The following is a 22,094-nucleotide window of genomic DNA, read 5'->3' on the forward strand; positions in this document are numbered from 1 at the left end:
AACAACATCAAACAAATCTTCAATGGTTAACTATATTATTTATTATTCTGCGATTGCTTTTGTTGTCGAATCTGACCCGAGAATTCCCGGTCCTGGGCATGAGGGCGGATGGTATGGTATGGTAAGCACTGTACTTCTGGGGTAGCGTAGCTACACCCCGAGCCTTGAACTCCGTGAGGAACGAAAATGGGTGTCGGTTTTGTCGGTTATCTGATGAAAAAACGCCCCTGACACGGCTATTGCTTCTATTGCTTCTATTGCTCTCCCATTGACCCCCAGTAGTATCAATAACTTAATAGTTTGTTCGACGCAATAATAACGAATGTTGGAGATATTTTCTACTCTTCTTCCCTTAATAAAATTTATTTACTTCTTCCTTGACAATTCCCCGCCCTTGGCGCCGGTCGCGTGGCAATCACATGACTTTCCCGAGCCGAGGCTTGCCATGAGTATCCCGCCAATCAGCGAGCTCCATGTCGGCCGAGACAGTTGGAATAGGGCTGTAATACCGCGTATTTATCCTAGTTTCTCGGTAATTTACGTACTGTCACAGCGATACATGGACTTTCTTTTCCCTTATCTGATCGCCAACCAACGCCGCATCCAGGCCCATTCCTGTCTCAATTTCTTCCTTGCTTTTTTTCTCATTCTGGGTTTCTTCTTCTCCTTCTTCTCTTCTTTGTGTCTGGTCTCATTCTTTTCGAAGCCCCGTGTTGTCTATCCCCTCGTTTTGGATCTTCCAGGGTTTTGCATCACTACATTTTGACACCTTCGTTTCGAGGAGTCTTCATCCTTCTTTGATTCCCTGGGCAGCATCATGGCAGCTCCGTCCTCCATTCTGCTGCGTGGCGGAGGTCGACGGCTAGCTCGTTGCTATCCCAGAGCTGAGGCTGCTTCGAAAGTCCTTCGACTATCCCCATTGACTGCCTGCAGGCAATGCTTGCAATCGGCAACGCCTCGATTGTTGTCCTCATATTCCTCCCGCAGATATGTCCACAGCAGCTCGCTGTCTGACCAACGCACACCGCAACCCCGCAATCTCATCCAGCCCCTCGATTCCTTCCCTCGCAGACACATTGGCCCTACTCCAGACACGGCGGAGCAGATGCTAGCTGCTCTTGACCCGCCAGTCAATTCCCTAGACGAATTCGTGAAGCAGGTTCTACCCGCAGATATCGTGTCCGCGAGGGATCTAGAAATTGTGAAGCCCGATGGTTCGACCGGATTGCATGCGGACTCCGTCCATGGTGGGCTAGGGGAGTCTGATATGATCAAATTGCTGCAGAAGTACGCAAAAGACATCGATGCAAGTGGGAAGCCATATATTGGATGCGGATACTACAATACCGTTGTGCCCCCTGTCATCCAGCGGAATGTCCTAGAGAACCCTCTCTGGTATACCAGCTATACTCCTTACCAGGCAGAGATTAGCCAGGGACGATTGGAATCGTTGCTTAACTTCCAAACAGTGACCGCGGATCTGACTGGCCTCCCTGTTGCCAATGCCTCCGTCCTGGATGAGGGTACTGCCGCTGCTGAAGCTATGACCATGTCATGGGCGACAATGCCGGTCCAAAAGCAGAAGAAGGAAGGGAGGTCATATGTCGTTTCCCACCTGTGCCATCCGCAGACCATTGCCGTTATGCAGTCGCGAGCAGAGGGTTTCGGAATCAAGCTAGTGGTTGGTGACATTATGGCTGAGGACTTTAAGCTGGTCAAGGACCAGGGTGACTGCCTCATCGGTGTTCTCGCACAGTATCCCGACACTGAAGGGGGCATTTATGATTTCCAATCCCTAAGCGACAAAATTCATGAAATTGGTGGTACCTTCTCTGTGGCAACTGATCTTCTCGCTTTGACCTTGCTGAAGCCCCCAGGAGAATTTGGTGCAGATATCGCCTTCGGAACTGCCCAACGATTTGGTGTTCCCATGGGATTCGGTGGCCCTCATGCTGCTTTCTTCGCTTGCGCCGACAAATACATGCGTAAAATTCCCGGCCGTATTGTAGGCGTCTCCAAAGACAGACTGGGAAATCGTGCTCTCCGTCTCGCTCTCCAGACTCGCGAACAACACATCCGTCGTGAAAAGGCGACTAGCAATATCTGCACTGCCCAGGCTTTGCTTGCGAACATGAGCGCCTTCTACGCCGTATACCACGGCCCAGAAGGTCTGAAGGCGATTGCTCAACGCATCCGGTCGTTGACTGGGCTCCTTCGGGAGAAGCTCTGCGCTTTAGGGTACACGGTTCCAGTTAAGGGGAACACTACAAGCGACGGCGCAATCTTCGATACTTTGACGGTGGAAACAGGAAGCAGCGGAGAAGCTGACTCGCTCATGGAAGTTGCACTTCAATCTTCCATTTATCTGAGAAGAGTAAACCCCACTACAATTGGCGTTTCGTTGGATGAGAGTGTTGGTGTTGAGGAGCTTAAGGGCTTGCTTTCGGTATTCGCCAAGACTGCACCAAAGGGAGCCCCGGCGGACCTGCTTAATATCAGCGAAGATGTTCCTGAGTTGGAAATTCCCGCCAGCGTCAAGCGAACTTCGCCTTATCTGACACATCCGGTTTTTAATTCTCACCACTCGGAAACGGAGATGCTGCGATACATTACACATCTTGGATCCAAGGACTTGTCACTGGCACACTCGATGATCCCACTAGGGTCCTGCACGATGAAATTGAATGCTACCACGGAAATGGTTCCTATTACATGGCCAGAATTTTCGACGATGCACCCATTTACCCCATCAAAGATCGTTACCGGCTACCAGAAGATGATCGAGGACCTTGAACATCAGCTAGCTGATATTACCGGCATGGCAGAGGTTACTGTGCAACCTAACTCTGGAGCACAGGGTGAATTCGCTGGTCTCAGGGCTATCAAGATGTATCAAGATTCAATTGGTACCCCAGGGAAGCGAAACCTTTGCCTGATCCCCGTGTCTGCTCACGGAACCAACCCAGCCAGTGCCGCTATGGCTGGGATGAGAGTGCTGTCCATTAAAGGTGACCCGGTTTCGGGCAATCTCGACCTGGCTGATCTCAAGGCCAAGTGCGAGAAGCATAAAGACGAACTGGCAGCGATTATGATCACATATCCTAGCACATTCGGCGTCTTCGAGGAAGGGGTCAAAGAAGCCTGCAAGATCGTCCACGAAAATGGCGGCCAAGTCTACATGGATGGCGCCAACCTGAACGCACAGATCGGTCTGTGCTCACCTGGCGAAATCGGCGCTGATGTCTGCCATCTTAACCTCCACAAGACCTTCTGTATTCCCCACGGCGGCGGCGGACCTGGTGTCGGTCCTATCGGCGTAGCGGAACATCTCCGCCCATTCCTCCCGTCTCACCCCCTCAGCCAACACCTACAATCCCGACGCTCAACGTCCAACCCCGCCCCACCCATCAGCGCCGCTCCCTGGGGTAGCGCTAGCATTCTTCCCATTACATTCTCCTACATAAACATGATGGGCGCGAAGGGCCTAACACACGCTACGAAAATCACGATTCTCAACGCAAACTACATCCTCTCCCGCCTAAAACCGCACTACCCAATCCTCTACACAAACGCACACGGCCGCTGCGCGCACGAGTTCATCCTCGACGTGCGTAAGTTCAAAGCCACATCGGGCATCGAGGCGATCGACATCGCCAAGCGCCTGCAGGACTACGGCTTCCACGCGCCCACTATGTCCTGGCCCGTGGCTAACACGCTCATGATCGAACCGACGGAGTCGGAGAGCAAGGCAGAGCTGGACCGGTTCTGCGATGCGCTTATTGCTATCCGCGGGGAGATCGCGGCTATTGAAGCGGGCAAGCAGCCGCGGGAGGGCAATGTGCTGAAGATGGCGCCGCACACGCAGAGGGATTTGTTGGGGGCGGAAGAGTGGAATCGACCATACACACGGGAGCAGGCTGCGTATCCTGTGCCATGGTTGTTGGAGAAGAAGTTTTGGCCGAGCGTGACCAGGGTGGATGATGGTGAGTGTTGCGGCTTTACTTAGTTTGATTCCAACATTTTTTTCCGCTTGAATGATTGCTAACGGGACACTTGCCTTTTTTTAGCATTTGGTGATCAAAACCTCTTCTGCACCTGCGGGCCTGTGGATGATACTATCGAGTAAAAGTATAAATTATCGGTAATGCGAGTGGTAACACCTCGGGGAGCAAGGAGGTAATAATACCTCCCTCAATGCCGTACACCACTCTTTCATCCTCCTACTTAATTACCTCCCCTGAGTTTGTTCCTCGCTATAGACCCCTCCACTTAGATTATCTTCCCCCCACCATCTCAACGAAATGAAACCCCTAGACATAAACCATACGCATACATACACAAATACACAAAAATACACACTACCTTCTTCAACGAAACTACATTCCTCTTCCCGTATCCGTACGGTATGACATGGCGTTTAACCTCCATTTCAATTTCCAAATGCCCCCCGCGGCCCCCCCACTACCTTTCCTACCTCCTTAATTCCACGGCCCACGGTTTAGTGTTGTTGGAACCGTGCTTGTCTTGCCTCATTCGGCCGCTCTTTTTTGTTTTTTGTTTTTTCCCTTTTCTTGCATATATAACAACAAAAAATCGCCGTATGATTTAAAATGGTGTAATGAGGTATTTTATATTTATCTTTTTGTCTTAGTTTTCTGGTGTTGAATTGATTCTGATTCTCATTTACATCTATTACCTATGTATATTTTATATTTACCTAAGCTTAAGGAACCATTTCCCTACTCACGCTCAAATGCAGTCCTTGCATGATATGATTACACATCCCGGCTTTTTCGGGATAGTATCAGAGCAATCATTAATCACAGTAGATAAAATACCTATTCACAGCATAACATACATACCGACAAGGGTTACCTGCTCACATCATATCACGTGTCCCCGATAGCCGCCGCCGATGTGATTTGCCGAGACTCGGAGCTGCCCGAGCCGAGAGCCTAAAAAGGGCAGGAGGCGCCGAAGCCCGAGATATCAAAAGCCACTTTTGAACTTTTGAACTTCAACTTGTCACGTCAATTGTATACAAATTGGACGTCGGAGGCTGGCTTTCTCCGCGTGTCTATCTGTTAGGTTGTTCCGTGCTGCTAAGAAAGAATTTAGTTCCTCTCCCTCTCTATATTTATATCTGCCCCTCCACCCCGCCGTGCTGGCGGTTCACAGCTCAGTCCGGAGTTCAATTGCTCCTGTTTAAGCTAAGATATCTAGATATTGCATCCTGCAGACGGGTTGATCTCATAACACCCACGCTGCTTAGATTTGAAAGTGTCCTTTCTTTTCTGCCACATGCGGTATCTCTTCCTTCGGTCTGAAACATTCTGAAGGGATGAAAATTTGAAAACAACTTTTTTGTCTTATATTTTCTGCTTCGTTTGTTCGGCATATATAACTATTCTATTCCCTGCGTATGCGGGAGAATTATTTGTCATAGTTCTTTTGCTGCTCGGTTCACCTCAGACTCATGATAGCAGGATAGTTTATATCCTGAACCCTTTCACTTAGCCACAGGCTCCCAATATTGCTTCGGTTTCGAGCATATAGAAACAATCGGGCCGTTTGCCGTTGATCTATAACAGTGATTATGGCAGACTACACTTATGCCGTTTACTACGGTACCTTCATCCACCTCCCACTTCTGCCGGAGCAGTCTGCCACACCCACTTCGCCGCCAAAACATAAATTATCTATCAACCACGGTGCTCTGTGGGTTTCGCAGCCAGATGGGAAGATTGCCGGAACTGACTGGGAGGTGAAGGATGAGGCGGGACTGGGAGAGTTGATTAAGAGGATGGGTTGGAGGGTGGAAGGCGAGCGTGAGGGCGATGGAGCAGGAGCAGGAGAGTTGGTGAGAATTGTAAAGTCTCGGAAGCAAAGGAATGGCTTCTTTTTCCCGGGATTTATTGGTATGCTGCGGTCTCCTTACCTTTTCTCGTTTTTCTGTATATCTCCTCCTTGACGTTTAGCCATAAACTAACTTCCTGTTGCAGACTCCCACATCCATGCACCTCAATATCCCAACTCCGGCATATTCGGCTCCTCTACTCTTCTAGACTGGCTAGAAACATACACTTTTCCCCTGGAATCGTCCTTCGGCAACAAGGACAACCCTTCTGAAGCCCCGCAATCTGCTCACACAGCCTATAATCGTGTGGTATCTAAAACCCTCTCCCACGGCACCACCTGCGCCGCCTACTTCGCAACCATCCACGTCCCCGCTACCAACCTCCTTGCAACAATCTGCCACACAAAGGGCCAGCGCGCCCTCGTCGGACGCGTCTGCATGGATAACCATGACCTCTGCCCGGACTACTACCGCGATAATTCCACCGCCTCCTCCCTCGCCGCCACAAAAGCAACAATCGCCCACATCCACACCCTCGACCCATCCTCCACCCTCATCAGACCAATCATAACCCCGCGCTTCGCCCCCTCTTGCACCCCCGCCGCGCTCAGTCAACTCGGCGCCCTCGCTGCCTCCACCTCCCCGCCCACCCCAATCCAAACCCACATCTCCGAAAACCTCAATGAAATCTCCCTCGTCGCAGAGCTGTTCCCCACTGCCAAATCCTACGCGGACGTCTACGACTCCGCAGGCCTGCTGACCCCACACACCATCCTCGCGCACGCCGTGCATCTCTCCGCCGACGAGCGCGCGCTTGTCGCCGCGCGTCGCTCGGCCGTGGCACATTGTCCCGCTTCTAACTCCGCGATTGGCTCCGGGCTGTGTCCCGTGCGCGAATTGCTCGATGATGGCATCACGGTCGGCCTGGGAACGGATGTATCTGGCGGCTGGAGCCCGAGTATCCTTGAGGCGGTGCGGCAGGCATGTCTTGTCTCGCGGCTTGTGCGGTTTGGTAATACCAGTGCTGCTGCTGCGGGCGGAACGGGGAATGGGCGTGAGAAGATTAGCGTTGAGGAAGGGTTGTATTTGGCTACCCGAGGCGGGGCGAGGGTTGTTGGGTTGCAGGATGTAATTGGTGGGTTTGAGGTGGGCATGTATTGGGATGCGCAGATGGTAGAGATCGGGGAGCAGGTTGATGCCTGTGGTGATTGCAGTCGAGGAGGAAATACCAGTAATGTGGATGTTTTTGGGTGGGAGTCGTGGGAGGAGAAAATCGCGAAATGGGTTTGGAATGGGGATGATAGGAATGTAAAGGCTGTATGGGTTGCGGGGAGGTTAGTACATGGAGAGTCTTGTTGATAAACATATCTATATAGAGGAATTACACATAGATAGAGTAAAGTAGATCTGAAACATTTCTGACATTTTGCTGTTCTGGGTTTTTTACTCTTCTTTTCATTCTCGTTTCCTCTTTGGGAGAAAGGCCCCTTTATCAAGTCAGCTTCTCGCTCGTGATGCTAGAAAGAGCTAATCCAATTGTATTCTACTATGTATATTTACTATGTATATTTACAAATACAATAACCTCGCCATGAGAGCAAATCCCTAGAGCTATGGCGTTGTGTTCCATGTTGCGCTATAAATTTTCCTATATCGGCATCCATCTTGAGACGTCATTCTTCATTCTTCCATCTTATATATATATGACCAACACATATACGTACCACCATCAAATCTTGTTTGCTACCAAAGTCTGGACGTATCTGGTGTTATAGTAGCCTTGTGAATCATTTGCCTCTGCTACGTTTAATTGTCCCCATTATGACTGTTGGCAATGTTGCCATTGATTTATTTGCATTCACTGCGAACTGTTGCCGCCGTCGCTGCAACACGATATGGTACCATGAGATATCAGTTTAACCCGACACCCAGGATCCTTCTTTTGAGGATCAATTCCCTTCTCTACGTTCTAGGAGTTGATTTGCTATAGCACATCACCCTATTCTATGGTCTGATCAACCTATCGCGGTGCCAACTATTTCGCCGGTTCCCCTTCCAGCAGAAACAACATTGAAAGCGCGATGGAGAGCAAAAAGCCATTTCGCGTTCTCATAGTAGGAGGAGGAATCTCTGGCCTCTCGCTGGCGAATATGCTCCAGGAGGAGAGCATCGAGTTCCTCCTGCTGGAAGCTTACCCAGACATTGCTCCCCAGGTCGGGGCCAGCATCGGATTCCAGCCTCATGGGCTTCGAATCCTAGACCAGCTGGGCATGTATCAGGACTTCTGCAGACAGGTCACTGTTGTCAATCAGTTTGACATGCGAGGCGATAAGGGCGAGCTGCTGGCTTCCTTCCCTGATATTGAGAACGGCTTCGTCCAGCGGTGGGTTCAGCTTCGCTTTCCGTCCGTCCAGTGGTATATGGTCATTGGCTAAATTTGTTATGGCTCGCAGTCATGGATATCCTCTCATATTCCTCGAGCGCCAGCTGGCTTTGAAAATATTCTACTCGCACTTGGATAAATCAAAGGTCTTGACGGGAAAGGCAGTGTGCAATGTTGCGCTTTTACACGATGGCGTCACCGTCACGACGAAAGATGGGAGTGTGTATTCAGGGGATATTGTTGTTGGATGCGATGGCATCCACAGCGAAGTTCGCCGCGAGATGGTGAGACTGGCAAATGAAGCCTCTCCTGGATACTTCCCTTCCAGAGAATATGATGGTGAGTAGCATTCGCTCTTGGTTCTTGAACCCACATCACAAGCTGGCTACTGACCTGGGAAGATATGCCGTGTGACTATGGCTGCGTCTTTGGCATATCCAAGCTTCCTACCCCTATACCTGCGGGCTGCTTTACTAGCGCGCCTCGACACAATAACTCATATGGAATTCTGGGCGGCCTCCATGGCCATGTCTACTGGTTTCACTTTTTTAAGCTGCAGAAGCCCGCCTATGGGGCAGGCATCCCGCGATTCACTAAGGAGGATGAGTTACGACATATTGAGAAGCATAAAAGCGATATACTCGCCCCTGGCTTGAGCTTCGAGGACCTTATAAGGGGGCACATCGTGTATAATATGACTGCGCTTCCAGAATACACTTTTCAGCAGTGGCATTACAACCGGCTCATAACAATTGGTGACGCTGCGCACAAGGTTAGCTGTGCACATATTGACATCGTGTGTTCTACATCTGAATATAACCACTGACTCCTGGGCAGTTTCATCCAATTGCTGGTCACGGGGGCAATTCAGCCCTCGAGTCTGGTGTCGCTCTAACCAATGCTTTGGCACGAGCGCTCAAGGGATCAACTTCCAATGCACTATCCAATTCGCAAATCTCGGATATCTTCCAGGGCGTCCAGAACCTGCGCCATAAGACAGTAAAGAGGCTAATTGCAGTGTCTCACACCCACCAGCGCGTACAATGTTTAGAAAGCCCCTTTGCCAGATTTTTCACACTACACCTACTCCCGCGACTCCATGTAGATCGCGTCCTTGACAATAACTCACAGTTTTGTCCACAGGCGCAAATGTTGGAGAATGTCGCCCTACCTCACCAGCCACGACTTGTTCCATTTGACTCTGACATCCTCAACCCCCCTTACAGGAGAGGCTGGTATGGTTGGGCTTTGGCTTCGTTTTTCCTAGCGCTCTCAGCTATTCGATTTGGGATGGTAGATGTCTGGGATACGACAGAACGGGCGTCAGGCTCGGTTGAAAATGCCAACATGGTTCCGTCCTTAGGAATCGAGTTCCTTTATAAAGCTCTGTCCAGTTCCCTTCCACGTCATGAAACTGTCAACAGGATGCTTGCACCTAGTCAATGTATTCTGCATCTGTATTTTGTTATTTCGCTTTTCCCTATGGTTGCCATATACACAATTGAGTCTGTCAGGAAACGCAACAGCTTGAACTTACTTACCTTGTGAGTTACCCCTGAGTCGTTTCTCTGCTGCTGTACAACAGTGTTAACTAACATTTAATATCTTTTAGCACAAGCTTTTGGGCCATCCTATATCAAGTCTTTGGCATTGCCATTATTGGGCCCCTGTACTATATAGCATACATTCTAACATCATCAAACACGAATTACTGGTGGCCAGTCTCCCGTCAAGTTCCAACATCCTACGCGAAGGCACTGCTCCCAGCACTCCTACTCGGCTACCTCCTACCTACCCTCTTATTTTCATATCACGGATACTCGGGCCGCCGCCTCGCTGAAGTCATGTCCCTAATCTGGAAACCAGCCCCTATATACGTCAACATCATCCTCAGCCTTCTTTCCACAGTATACGCCAAAGGCTACCCGGACAGCCCTCGAACTCCACCGGCAGATAAACCCATGCCAGACCTTCCATTCCTGAACCGCGTCTACCTTTTGGTCTTCAATGTTGCCGCGTTAACACATTTCTTTACCCTCTCCGCGGCGCTCGCGCCTAGTTATCCAGGCATATCCATCGTGGATATCTTCATCCCACTCGCCATCGGCAGTTTGGAACTTCCCTCTGTGCCTGAGACGCGTACCCGCACCCTCTGGCTTGTGGACTTTGGGGTCTTCTGGATCGCTACAACGGTCTGGTGCGTTCTAGCCGTGTGGGATATGAATCGTGTTGGCAGGGCACGGGTTAACATAGGCGTGGCGGTTGGGGCCATTATGATGGGTACTGTTGCTGTTGGACCTGGGGCAACGGCGGCGACTGTTTGGTATTGGCGGGAGGAGAAGATGGCGAAGGTTTTGTTCAAGAAAGTAAGAGGGGATAAACTGAAATAATAGCAGCTTCGGATTTTCAGCGAGTTTGTGGAAATAGTCGTACCATACATATAAAGTAACTGCCTAAGGGTTTCATACTCTCTGCCCTCGTGAGGGTTGTTGTGTAGAGATTATATAGATAATTTTACATCTCTCTACTTTTCACCCCCTGTTTAATGGATCTAGATTCGAATGAAAAAACTATTTATTATACTGTATACTGTTTAACTAAATTCCGAGGCAAGGATAGACGGCGCAACCAAACCATGTCCGATAACCAGGAGTCGCTTGAGGAAGGAATATCGTGGGAAACAACGGAACATTCTGTTTAGAAGGGGGAGGGAAAAACGGCAACGATAATTCGGCGGTAAAAAGCATGGGCGGCTTAAGCGGCGGAAAGCATGTTAGAGAAGGAAAATAAAAAGTCAATGGAGAAGCTTTCTGTTCAATTTCGTTAGGGGAGGGTTTGATCCGGGTTCAATCTTTCGTTATTTCCTCCCGGTTCAAATCATAATATACGAATATATATATGTATATAGTTTATCTATACCTCAAATCGCTACACTTGTCTATTCCGTTAGTCATATTATCGAGACGCGTGTTTTTATACATATACACGTGCAGGACATGTATATGTAAATAGCTATATATATCAATGTATATATATATATATATGTATATATGTTGTCAGACTACACAGGAAAACAGTCTCTTATCTCATAGATCCCCTTTCCCCCACCTTGTTTGTACGGGCGCGGGGGTATGCTTTCCCGTGGTGTTGTAAATAAACAAACACACATACGTACGGCATATATGGAATGGCCCATATATATACGATACAGTTACCCGGGGATGAGACGTGATGGTGATTTGTTTTTATGAACAAAGGTCTTTTGTACGTACCTAGAAACCCTGGCCTCATATCCTCATAGACCAACTTGTCTGATATGTATCATATCACTATCACCTCGTCCACCAACCTGAGATGGGCTCTAGGCCTCGTATCTTTTCCATTTTTCGTTCTTCGTTTCCTTTTTGTCGGGTTCCCTTGGCTTTTCTGGCAAACTAGGCGGGCGTCGTTCGTAGAGTTCGATTTTCGAACAATATATATAGTGAGATATATAAAATACGCTCCAACACATAAAAACCGCACACTCACTTAAAACTCACCACCTTATCCCCCCCCAAAACCTTCCCTCCAAGGCGTCTTCTCTACACGCCGTTCCGGGCCCCGTTTCCACCCCACTGCATAACGCGCGGGTACCTGCTGAGCAGCTCGACATCTCCCAACGCCCCCTTGCCATTGTTGCGGATAAACTGCGCACTGCCATCGGTGACGGGCGAGTAATCCCATGGCGTGAACTGCCCCTTCACTAGGGCTGAGTAGACAAGCCGTCGGCGCCGCTGTGAGTGCAGAACCTGCGCCCGCAGTGCTTCGAAGTCCCAGCGCGAATGGGCTTCGGAGATGAAGGCGGAGAGGAGTGCTTGGATGTCGGTTTGGGATGGGCTGGTGAGCCCGCCCGCGGGGGTAGCGCTTGGGGTTGGTGTACGTGGAGGTGTCAGGACCTGTGCTGGGTTGACCTTGTGGTTGGAGAAGAAGGGGACGTTGAGTGTGTCTGGTAGTGGCGAAACACGCGGTGTTGGTGGTGCAGCAGGTCCTGTTGGGAGAGACTTTTCGAGTTGCGGCTTTGTTGTTGGTATTTCAAGACCAGCCGCAAGATTGTTTGACTCGGTTGGGTCGTTCTCAACGTTATAGAGCATTGGCGGATCGATGGGTGAGTATACGAACTTCCATGGACCCCGCCGGATCATAACAACCGGCGCGAGGGTACCTTCAGCCATGTACTCGCCGATAACGGTGTCGGTTTTCACGCCGGAAACTGCCTCGGGCGAGCCCTCGTCAAGGATGTAGGGCATCAGCGAGACGCCGTCAATGGGGAGATCGGTGTTCATTTCGCCACCGGTCATTGCTACGAAGGTAGGGAGTAAATCCATGGTGGAGACGTTCTCCTTGACGCGCCTTGGCTTGTAGCGGCCCGGCGCGTGGACAAACATTGGCACTCGAGCGGCATGTTCGTACCATACCATCTTATACCACAGGCCCCGCTCACCAAGCATGTCACCGTGGTCGCCCGTGAAGACGACGATCGTGTTATCATCAAGCTCGCAAGCCTTCAGGGTTGCCATCAACTTGCCAACCTGCGCATCCACATATGAGCAGGCGGCGAAATATGCTCGGCGCGCAGCTAGAATGCGCTCTTCGGGGATTTCCTTGCCGAGGAGATCAATGCACTTTAGCACCCGCTGGGAGTGTGGGTCCTGCTTGTCGTGTGGTAGGGCTGAGGTTTTGGGAAGAGGGATTTCCACATCTTCGTATAGGTCCCAGTACTCCTTAGTCATGGCGTATGGGTCGTGAGGGTGGGTCATGGAAACCGTGAGGCAAAACGGCTGGTCACGCCGGTGGCGAGCGTGGTCATACAGATATTGGGTTGACTTGTAAATCACCTCATCGTCGTAATCAAGCTGATTTGTGCGGACGCAGGGTCCAGCTTGCATCACCGAGGACATGTCATGGTACCAATCCAGGCGAACCTCCTGCCCTTTGTGTCAGTTAAACATAAGATTCACAGATTCTATAAAATTTCCCTTAAAAGTCTGCGGGTAACTTACAGGCTCATCCCAATTAACAGTCCATCCATAATCTCCTGGGTATATATCGCTCGTCAGGCGTTGCTCGTATCCATGCAACTGATCCGGTCCCGCGAAATGCATTTTCCCCGCCAGCGCAGTATGGTACCCCTCCTTGCGCAAGTAGTGTGCGTAAGTAGGGGTATCCGCTGACAAGTCGCTTGCATTGTCATAGCCTCCGATCTTAGATGGTAACTGCCCAGTCACCATGGTGAAGCGAGATGGGGCACAAAGTGGCGAATTGCAGTATGCAGATTCGAAGCAGACGCCTTCACGCGCGAGACGGTCAAGGTTGGGTGTCTTTATCGGGGAGTTTTTGTCGTATAGGGAAAGAAGAGGAGCGGCCATCTGGTCCGCCATGATGTAGAGAATGTTTGGTTTCTTGCGGTCAGTCATGATGAGAGATGTGTCGCGTGCCTTTCTTTTTAACAGTGATTGACTTTCTTGGATAATGATGTGACAGGAATAGGGAGCAGATAGAACGAATGAGGCAGGGCTTTGAAGTATTATAATTAAATAGAGGTAGGTGATATGAACCTACGCTTCTTGGAGGAAAAGAGAGAATGAAAGGAAAAGAGAGTAAAGAAGTAGATGAAAAATCTTCCCGGTGGCCAGGTTTCGCCATTTATGAACCAAAACTGGAGGCCACACATTTTTCTAGTACAAGAACAAGAGTCGGATGTGAATGTGGGGAAACTTTTTCCCATACGCTGCGTAATTGCTCTTCAATCATCCAGAGCAAAACCGTCCCACATAGATGGGAGTCATGGGACCGAAAGATGGCTGGGCTATTATTTTGCGCTCAACTAGATTATTTCCGTGGATCAAAAAATTGAGTCCTGTCCAGTTGATAATAATAAGTTATTAAGGTGCAGCAGATTCACCGCCAGTCCGCGATTGCGTGCTGACGGGCCTGGTTTGCGACAGTGCAGTGCGGCGTTTCAATCTCCTGGATCAGTTATTATGTATGCTGCCTGCCTTGCAATAATTGCAATTCCTATGTTTGCTGCTGTTTCGGCAAGTCCGTACTCGAGTTGAGAGTTCCCGTCCATTTAAGTCGTAACTAGGTATGTATAGTTAAGAGGTGTGTGTTGCATCTCTGAAAAAGTTGCCAGCAGATCTTGTCCTCGCATATTCCAGGGCTCCCTTTTTCCGCATTACGCATCTCGCCTCCACCCTTGGACCAACCTTGGAAACTCCAATCGCCCGATTCTTGAGCAGTTTCTCGGGTTTGGCCCACCTATCATCGCACCCAACGCTGCATTGGGCCCATGGTTTCTTTCCCGCGCTTTCTGATGTCACCTAGATGGGCCACGGTCCAAATCCAACCAATTTTTCGGGGCTAGTGGGAGCCATAAACCCAAACCCACAAGGAGAAGGGCAAAACTGGTTAACTAGCGGCAGTGATAGTCTGTCTCATAAGCTTATCAGTCGGTTGATTTAAGAGGCCAGAAAAAGCAAAAAGATGCGATCTCCAGGGGTCGGGATGCAGTTAGGGTTAGGGCTTGGTCGGAAATAAGCTTGGCGCGTATTCAATACGGCCAGCGCACATGTCTAGGCGGAGAGTTACCGTAATACCAAAACATGCAGCCTGGAGCTTCCATTTCTCCTGAAGACTGTGGACCTGCGATTTTTCTATCGTGTTTGCGGCACCGAACGAACCAGCCTGCGAAGGACCGTTTCTCGTAGCAAAGGGCTCAGCTTGGTGTGCTCCAGTCGAGTTCTCCTTTCGCACATACTTGTTCCAGACAAGTATGCAATTCCTTACACTGCCATGGACGCTTCCCCACATACGCTAGACACATTTGTACTGTCCAGCACCTCTTGCCATCGCCCGACTGTCCAGACCCGGCAAGATATCAGTTTCCTATTACCTAATAGTCTATTTCTTCAAGTTTTTGGGCAATGTGTGCCGTCCAACGGATGGAACTGCGGATGCGGCTGAATCATAATGTCAGTTGACATTGCTCCATTCCATTGCCCCTCAATTATTGAAGGCAACGAACTGATTCCGCTTTCAGTGCGAGGATCCGTGCCAATCATGGCGCAGAGATGGGTGATAGACTGATAAGATGGCGTTGTTGAAAATTCCCTTCGCTGTACGAGTGGCAAGTCCTGCTGTTGTGGGGGGGCTTAATATAATTCTACTTTGATACTGCTGAATGGCCACGCATATTTCGGCAGCTGGGCATCGATCCCCAACATGTTTGCTGCGGCATTGCTCTGGTTATACATAAGATCCCGGCTTGAAGCTGAATTTTAGCTTCTAGTGTGGTTACCGATGCGAGTCTCTGGCGTGTTTACAGCGTCAAAACCGGGGATATTCTTTATTGGAGGGTGTCCGTCAAACTCGTTTCTCGATTTCGAAAAGGGCGCCCTTCCGCAATCAGTGAATATTGTCGTCCAGTCCTGGCTTAAATACTATCTGACATCTTTTGCGTGTTGAAAATGGAACCGGCTCCAATTCTTGGATTGTGGCCGGTATGTTTGAATCACGGCTTCTTTCGGGATTGGTCACAGATGAAATAAAAACATATCCCGAGCTTTGCATTCGTGGTGAGACTGAGTGAAAGCTGGGGCTTCTCCAGCTAAAATATTGTGAGGCAATCGGCAAATTGTCTGTATATGGAAATTCCACATTTTGACATACGGGATATGCATCGCCTTGGTGTCCTTAGTGGTCAATAGTCGTCTCGAAGATTTGGGAAAGCAATCCTGCCACATATCAATGACTGTAGTTCTCAGCTTCCCCCACCATAAAAAAAGAAATGGCCATTTTTACCCACGAAATTGGCGGGCCTTGTCCTGCTACCAATGGCATAAAAATTTCCTATCCACTGCTAATGTCTGTCCCCCATCCCCCTTCTTTGATATAGCTTATCTGGTGTTACACCCGGTGCTGTGGAACATGTCTATGCAATGAAACGCATGCAACATTGTTTTCAATGGCAATGGCCAGATTGATTTGATGTTCGACCTAGTCGTTTGGCTCATTATTCTCTATTTTTCCTTCGTCTCCCTTTTAGAGAACATATGTGTTTTAACGGGACACGCGTCGATGTTGGACGGCAGGTTTCTGGAGCCCGCACCAAGGCGAATGCAACAAAGGCAGTCTGTTCGACTGCGGATTGTTTCTCCTTTGTTTTTAGTGTAGGCCAGTCGGCGACACTGTCCTTAAGATACCCCCTTAAGGCTCAAGGAAACGGAACTAGGTGATCCGAGGGGACCAACTTCGGCCTCGATTCTCCCGCGGCAAAGTACTTTGCGTAACCACCAGTTTTCCAAGCATAATATATCATGGCTCAAAGCGCACGGTTGGTTGTCCATATACCAACGCGATACGGAACAGCTAGGCAAAATCTGTGAGAGCTATGGCGGGCGTGTTCTAATAGGTTCCCTTCCAATCCGCTAGCAGAAAGGCCGACGCGAACGCATCATCGTAGACCAGGATCCAGGGAATGTGGGCCACTTCTACAACTATATCTGGACGATTGGATTCTCTTCTGAGGGGAGAAAAAGTGGAAAATAGCCCGCTAACCAGAATGCACTATAGTTCACTTATCTAACAGAATCCTCTAGGTTGGTATTCTATGAGTTCCTTTCATTGTCCCTATCCGTGAGAATAGGGTATGTGCATTATTCTATAGGGTTTGGGTTTTGGGGTTTATGGGCACTTCCTGCGAAGCCCATGGAGCCTGTTCCAACGGGCTGGGAACTCAGAAACCTTTCAGACGTTTGTTGGCGGGATCATCGTCCTTGGTTGGTTGCACGCAGATTGCTTGCTAGAGGCCTGGTGAAGTTTTGGAGGCTTCGAGTTGGTCATCTTTCTCCAAGGGGATGTCCATGATCTAGATTGGACAATAAGGCGTTTGATGTAGAGTCTAGTTATTTGGGACATATGGTGTAAAATATATGACAGCTATGATCATAGCTGGGAAACGAAATGGTATAGAGAGGTTAGAGGAGAATGTAGCGTTGAGCATAGTATGAATATCTTGGGTTTATGAACCGTGAAAAGATTCGCTCGCTTTATGGCAAGTAAGCCGTAAGCCGCTGGGAATTTAGTGAAAATCTAACTAGTGACGGGTCGAAGGGGTAAAAATAAGGGAGGTATGAGTTCTAGAGCCACCATAGATTCCCAAGCACAACCAATCCGCATTAATAATATAAAATCTATGTGCATACGGTAGGACGACGTGGAGATCATCGAGTGAAATCTACTTTTGTTTTGCTTTGCGAACTAGAAACACGCTCAATGAACCGATCGAAGGCGGAAAAAATAATAGGATAGACCTTGAATATATATAAATTAGAAACTGGTCATAAAAGATAAAACCTCTTTCTAGATAAAATTTTTAGACAGTCAAAAATCTTGTCTCCCCCTCTTTCAGCTTCCCAGCGCCAATAAGCCCCTTCACAACTTCACCGTAAGTGGACTTGACAGAAGCCGCATCCTTGCCGGCAGCCGCAAGCTTCGAAGCAAGCGCAGCAAGTTCCCCGTTGCTAATCTTGCTAATAATTAGGTCAACATCATTCAGCACACCATCCACTTGCGCCGCAGTGGCATCCCCTCCCTCAGCAAAATAATTCACATCCTTAACGCTGCCTTTAAGCACCCGCTTATTTTTCTTCGCAGCGTTCTTCTCAGCCTCCCTGGCCTTCTTGCCTTCTAGCTTCTCAGCCTTGGCAGCCTCCTCTGCTTCCTTCTTCCGCTGCTCCTCCTCCAGGCGGGCCTTCTCCTTCTCCTCAGCTAGGCGCTTCGCTTCGGCCTCCTTCTCGAGCCTGCGCTTGTCCTTGTGGGCACGCTCCGCCTTACGGAACTTCTTAATTCGCTCATCAGCAGCAAGAGCGTCGTCTACAAGTCTGCGCAGACGGGCAGTGTCCTCCGTCTTCTTCTTCCGGCGGGCATTGGCGTTCTTGCGCTCGATGTGGCGTTTGTGGTCGCGGTTCTCGTTGTCATCGGGGACGTCCTCATCTTCATATTCGAATGATCTCCAGCTGTCGAAGTTGTACCAGAAGTTATAGAATTCTTCGACCTCTTCCTTTGTGCTGTTTTCATCGCCAAGTTTAGGGACTGGTTGGGTCTTGGAGAATCTGCCCTCTGATTCGAAGACAGGAGACCAGAGCTTGAAGAAATTGCCCTTCTTTTTGCCGGGTGGGGGTACATTGGCAAGTTCGTCGACGGAATCGAATTGACGGCGTTTGACAGGGTCAAGCAGAATTTCGGTAGCCTTCTGAATACACTTAAAGAAACTGTCGTTCTCGTCGGCGTTGCCTGACGCGGCCTTCTTATCCGGATGATGACGGAGGACCTTCTTGCGGTGAGCGCGTTTAATTTGCTCGTCTGTGGCACGGTATCGGTGTTTGCTCAACCCGAGGACAGCATAGTGATCTTGGCCCTACTTATATAGTTAGAATCCAGGCTGTAATTGAATAAAGGGAAATGCTGTAAGAAGTAATACCTTCCAATCCTTGGCGTCCCGCTGAAGCATAATAGGATCCTCGGGTTCACTGATTTCGTCAACTTCCTCTTCCTCAATCTTCTTCACATTTTCCTGGGCCTGGATTCTGTCATCCTCAGAGAACGTCCGGTGGTGGCGCTTCTGTTAATGGGGGATTTTCAGTTAGTTCCGCAACAAAATCACAGCAAGACAAGAAAGTTATAAAGGCAAACAGGTAAATGACAAAATAACGTACTCTTCGGGCATGAGCCAAAAAGTGCGGTCCAACAGGCTCGACATTGCGCTGCGTAGCGCTAGAGAGCGAGCCGATGACTTTGAAGTCTTTCTCTGCACTCCAGCCCTCTGGGAGGGCGGGAAGAGACAGGTGTACAATCTCAGCAGTAGCCATCCCGTGTCAGCTTCAATTCGTATATAATATCTAGAGCTTGTCTATAGATATTAGGTAGATATGAGAGTTGCGACTGAAAAAAAGTGAAAGCTGAAAAAAAAAAAATGATACAGATTTGTTTAGGCGAGACTGGATAACGCTAAACCTGTTTGGGACGTAGAAGTCAATCCCCGGCTGCATCCTGGACTTTTTTAACATCTCCAAGTTGAACTTATAGATTCATTTGAATGATTCCGGGGGGGCTAAACTACGCCAATAATGATTTTAATCTGGTGATTCTTGGCCATTTCCAGCCTTTTATGCATTAACGCCTATTACAACCGCTATCTATTATTCACCGAGGATATACATAGCGAAAAGTAATATATAACTCCCGATCATGGCTGCAACACCCGTCCCCACCGCTCTAGGCGCCTACCGCCTCCTCCTCCGGGCAACTCGCATTGCCTTCCACGGTAACATAACCCCCCCAGCTGTATATGTAACTCACTATCTACCCTCTAGCTTAACTAACATCCAAGCCCCCCCACAGGTGACTTTACAACCCTCCATGCTGCTCGCGCTGAAGCGCGAAAACAGTTCGACCAACACCGCGAACTGGGTGTGGATACACCCATGCGCATCCAGCATGCAGTCGAGACGGCAGAGATATTGAGGACGAATGTTGTGCAGGGGATTAAAGTTTCTGATGCTGGGGAGGATACGGATCGATATGGCATGTTATATATTTCTGTTCGTATCGTATGCTGTTGGGGGGATTGGGGTTTTCTCGGGTTGCTTGCCGTGAGTTGGTTGCGGTGTGCTGACGAGGACCATGGAAGTAAGGAAAGGAAGGAAAAGAGGTGAATAGTATGCTGACGTATTGACGTGTTGACGTTGTAGAATTGCGAATCCACGAACACATCGAGCGCGGTGATAATGATACCATTAAGACGGCGGGGAAAAATAAGAAAGTTAAGGTCGCGGTTGGGAAGACGTGTTCGAACACGCAGTCGTAAGAACCGGTGGCCTAATACATAAATATGAGTTACGGATGTTAATCGAGGGAGGAACTCGGAAGAATCCCTGATACATAGTCACACCGGGCGTGGTCTTGGACGGCAGGCAAGGTATTTCTGGAAACGAGATGTATGTCACTGGGCCTTTGACTGATGGGAGTTTGGAGGTTGGATATACCCTAATCATGATACAGATACGGTGGGGATGGCCGAGATTTTTGTACACTAATTTTTGAGGGTATCTGTCTGTTACATTTGAGCGAGAGTGCGATGTGTAAGATATGCATAGAAAAACGACAACGGCACCCGCTTGTATATAATTTACACAAAAAGGAAAAGATTACACATTTCCCATGATCCCAAAATCCAACCGATGAAAGCAAGAAAAGTATTGACAAACGCCAAATAACCCATGAAAAGCCGCTCATAGTGATATCAATCGCCCGCCAAACTAGCATACTGCACATCCCCACTCCCCGGTGGTGGGGCGACGGCATACGACGGTTGCTTCCGTTCCTCCTGCCCAACTGCTCCAGCGTTCCCACCCTGAGCAGCTTCATTAGCAGCCTTACCCGCACCACCTGCGCCCGTGTTCCTCTTAGGAGCAACCGCCGTACGTCCCTGCCGTGCATATCGCATCCTCTCCTCCCTCTCCATATTATCCAAGGGCCGCGGTTTACCCCACTGTACACGCAATGGACAGCCCTGTATCACTGCTTTGCCTTGACAATGGTTCGCTGCTTTTTCCGCAGCCTCCCTCGTGGCATAGTTGACAAAGGCGCAGTGTGAGCGGTGGGAGCAGATGAGGGAGCGCAGGGTTCCGAATTCGGTGAAGAAGGTGCGGAGGGCGTGTTCGGGGAGGTCGTCTTCGACGCCGGTGATGAAGAGGGAGGTTATGTTGGGGTCATCGGGCGGGAGGATGTCTTGAGGCCCTGGGGGAAGTTGGGCGACGCTAGGGAATCCTCGTCCACCACCACGACCGCGCCCACGCCGCATCCCCGCCCCTCTTCCACAACCATGCGGCCCACCACGTCTAATATCGCTGGTTCGAATGGGTCCTGGCGTAGATCCTCCCGTGCTTGGCCCTGGTCCGTATCCTATTTGTCTCTGTCCTGAGCCTTCCCTCCCCTGCTGCTCTTCGTTCTCCCTGTTGCTGTTATCCATCCTTCGCTGTCGCTTGTAGTACGGTTCGCTATTCGCCAGTCTTCGTAACAAGTCTCTAGCCTTCTCATCGGTCTTAGCATATTCCTCCACAGCCCCTCTTCCTTCCTCGATCTCCTTCTCGTGTTCCTGCGCGTAGTATTCTCTGTTTATTGAGCTCTGTGGACCGGGAGCCACCATCTTCAACGCCGCGTCTCGAACAACGATGGGCAAGCCGAAGGAGAGATCTAACATGCAGCACTGGCAGCAGTTCTTCAACCGGGCGCATGTTAGGCAAATGTTTGTCCGTTTTGTGCGTGCTGTGCGGTCTGGTTTCCACTGGAACATCGTCATTGGGCGAGTACATATTTTGCATTCAGCAGCGTAGTCCTCCTTGAGCATTTGGACGTAAGGGTTGTCGGGCAGGCATGATTCGCAGACGGAGGGGAAGTCTGTTGTTTCCCAGCCGGAGCGGTTGATATCTTGTTTTATTTGAGGAGGAGGCATGGTAGGCGTCTCCTGCACTTATCTTGTCGTAGTTGATATAGTTGTTGTCATAAGGCACTCCTCGTTTGTATGGCAAATGATTCCGATATTTCACTTTACCGCATTTGGAATTTGGAAGGTGGAATGTCTTGGCAAGATCACATGGATTGCTGAGTCAATGATGACTAATTTCGGGATGGAAGAACAACTTTATCCGGGTCCAATATTATGAATGCCGGCCTTTTATTGGCTAATGACAATGTGGCGTCACCCAATTCTGGCCAGATCCGATAAACCAGGGCTAGTGTTAATCCACATACAGC

The 22,094-nt window shown here is 49.5% G+C and overlaps 6 protein-coding genes across 8 annotated transcripts; 3 read left to right on the plus strand and 3 right to left on the minus strand.

The window, feature by feature from the left end:
• The first annotated feature begins 366 nt into the window (after positions 1 to 366).
• On the plus strand, positions 367 to 4,858 carry BDBG_08691 (glycine dehydrogenase). Its single transcript, XM_002620846.2, has 2 exons — positions 367 to 3,983; positions 4,068 to 4,858. The coding sequence occupies exons 1-2, from the start codon at positions 818 to 820 to the stop codon at positions 4,124 to 4,126; spliced, it is 3,225 nt and encodes a 1,074-aa protein (XP_002620892.1). The 5' UTR covers positions 367 to 817; the 3' UTR covers positions 4,127 to 4,858.
• A 738-nt stretch (positions 4,859 to 5,596) lies between these two features.
• BDBG_17831 (uncharacterized protein) lies at positions 5,597 to 10,792 on the plus strand (the record flags this gene model as incomplete). The annotated part of the gene is made up of 7 exons (XM_002620848.2): positions 5,597 to 5,918; positions 6,003 to 7,206; positions 7,917 to 8,240; positions 8,311 to 8,579; positions 8,642 to 9,012; positions 9,078 to 9,784; positions 9,853 to 10,792. The coding sequence occupies 7 exons, from the start codon at positions 5,597 to 5,599 to the stop codon at positions 10,628 to 10,630; spliced, it is 3,975 nt and encodes a 1,324-aa protein (XP_002620894.2). The 3' UTR covers positions 10,631 to 10,792.
• BDBG_08694 (choline-sulfatase) lies at positions 9,562 to 17,481 on the minus strand. Of its 3 annotated transcripts, XM_031723682.1 has the most exons (5): positions 16,080 to 17,481; positions 14,868 to 16,012; positions 13,280 to 14,708; positions 11,513 to 13,204; positions 9,864 to 11,168 (listed from the first exon to the last, which is right to left on the minus strand). In XM_031723682.1, the coding sequence occupies exons 3-4, from the start codon at positions 13,691 to 13,693 to the stop codon at positions 11,822 to 11,824; spliced, it is 1,797 nt and encodes a 598-aa protein (XP_031580939.1). In that variant the 5' UTR covers positions 13,694 to 14,708; positions 14,868 to 16,012; positions 16,080 to 17,481; the 3' UTR covers positions 9,864 to 11,168; positions 11,513 to 11,821. The 3 variants fall into 3 exon arrangements, with proteins under 3 accessions (XP_031580937.1, XP_031580939.1, XP_031580938.1); XM_031723680.1 differs by adding an exon at positions 9,562 to 9,695 and having other exon boundaries at positions 9,782 to 13,204; positions 13,280 to 16,012; XM_031723681.1 differs by having other exon boundaries at positions 9,864 to 13,204.
• Positions 17,482 to 17,500: 19 nt separating this feature from the next.
• BDBG_08697 (DnaJ like subfamily C member 2) lies at positions 17,501 to 19,405 on the minus strand. The gene is made up of 3 exons (XM_002620852.2): positions 18,995 to 19,405; positions 18,760 to 18,900; positions 17,501 to 18,696 (listed from the first exon to the last, which is right to left on the minus strand). The coding sequence occupies exons 1-3, from the start codon at positions 19,145 to 19,147 to the stop codon at positions 17,653 to 17,655; spliced, it is 1,338 nt and encodes a 445-aa protein (XP_002620898.1). The 5' UTR covers positions 19,148 to 19,405; the 3' UTR covers positions 17,501 to 17,652.
• On the plus strand, positions 19,335 to 20,625 carry BDBG_08698 (mitochondrial zinc maintenance protein 1, mitochondrial). Its single transcript, XM_031723683.1, has 3 exons — positions 19,335 to 19,602; positions 19,680 to 19,862; positions 20,030 to 20,625. The coding sequence occupies exons 1-3, from the start codon at positions 19,527 to 19,529 to the stop codon at positions 20,143 to 20,145; spliced, it is 375 nt and encodes a 124-aa protein (XP_031580940.1). The 5' UTR covers positions 19,335 to 19,526; the 3' UTR covers positions 20,146 to 20,625.
• BDBG_08699 (pre-mRNA-splicing factor slt11) lies at positions 19,412 to 21,878 on the minus strand. The gene has a single exon (XM_002620854.2). The coding sequence runs from the start codon at positions 21,790 to 21,792 to the stop codon at positions 20,581 to 20,583; it is 1,212 nt and encodes a 403-aa protein (XP_002620900.1). The 5' UTR covers positions 21,793 to 21,878; the 3' UTR covers positions 19,412 to 20,580.
• Between the last annotated feature and the right edge of the window lie 216 nt (positions 21,879 to 22,094).

This window comes from Blastomyces gilchristii (genome assembly GCF_000003855.2).
Source record: "Blastomyces gilchristii SLH14081 genomic scaffold supercont1.27, whole genome shotgun sequence".
NCBI lineage: Eukaryota > Fungi > Ascomycota > Eurotiomycetes > Onygenales > Ajellomycetaceae > Blastomyces > Blastomyces gilchristii.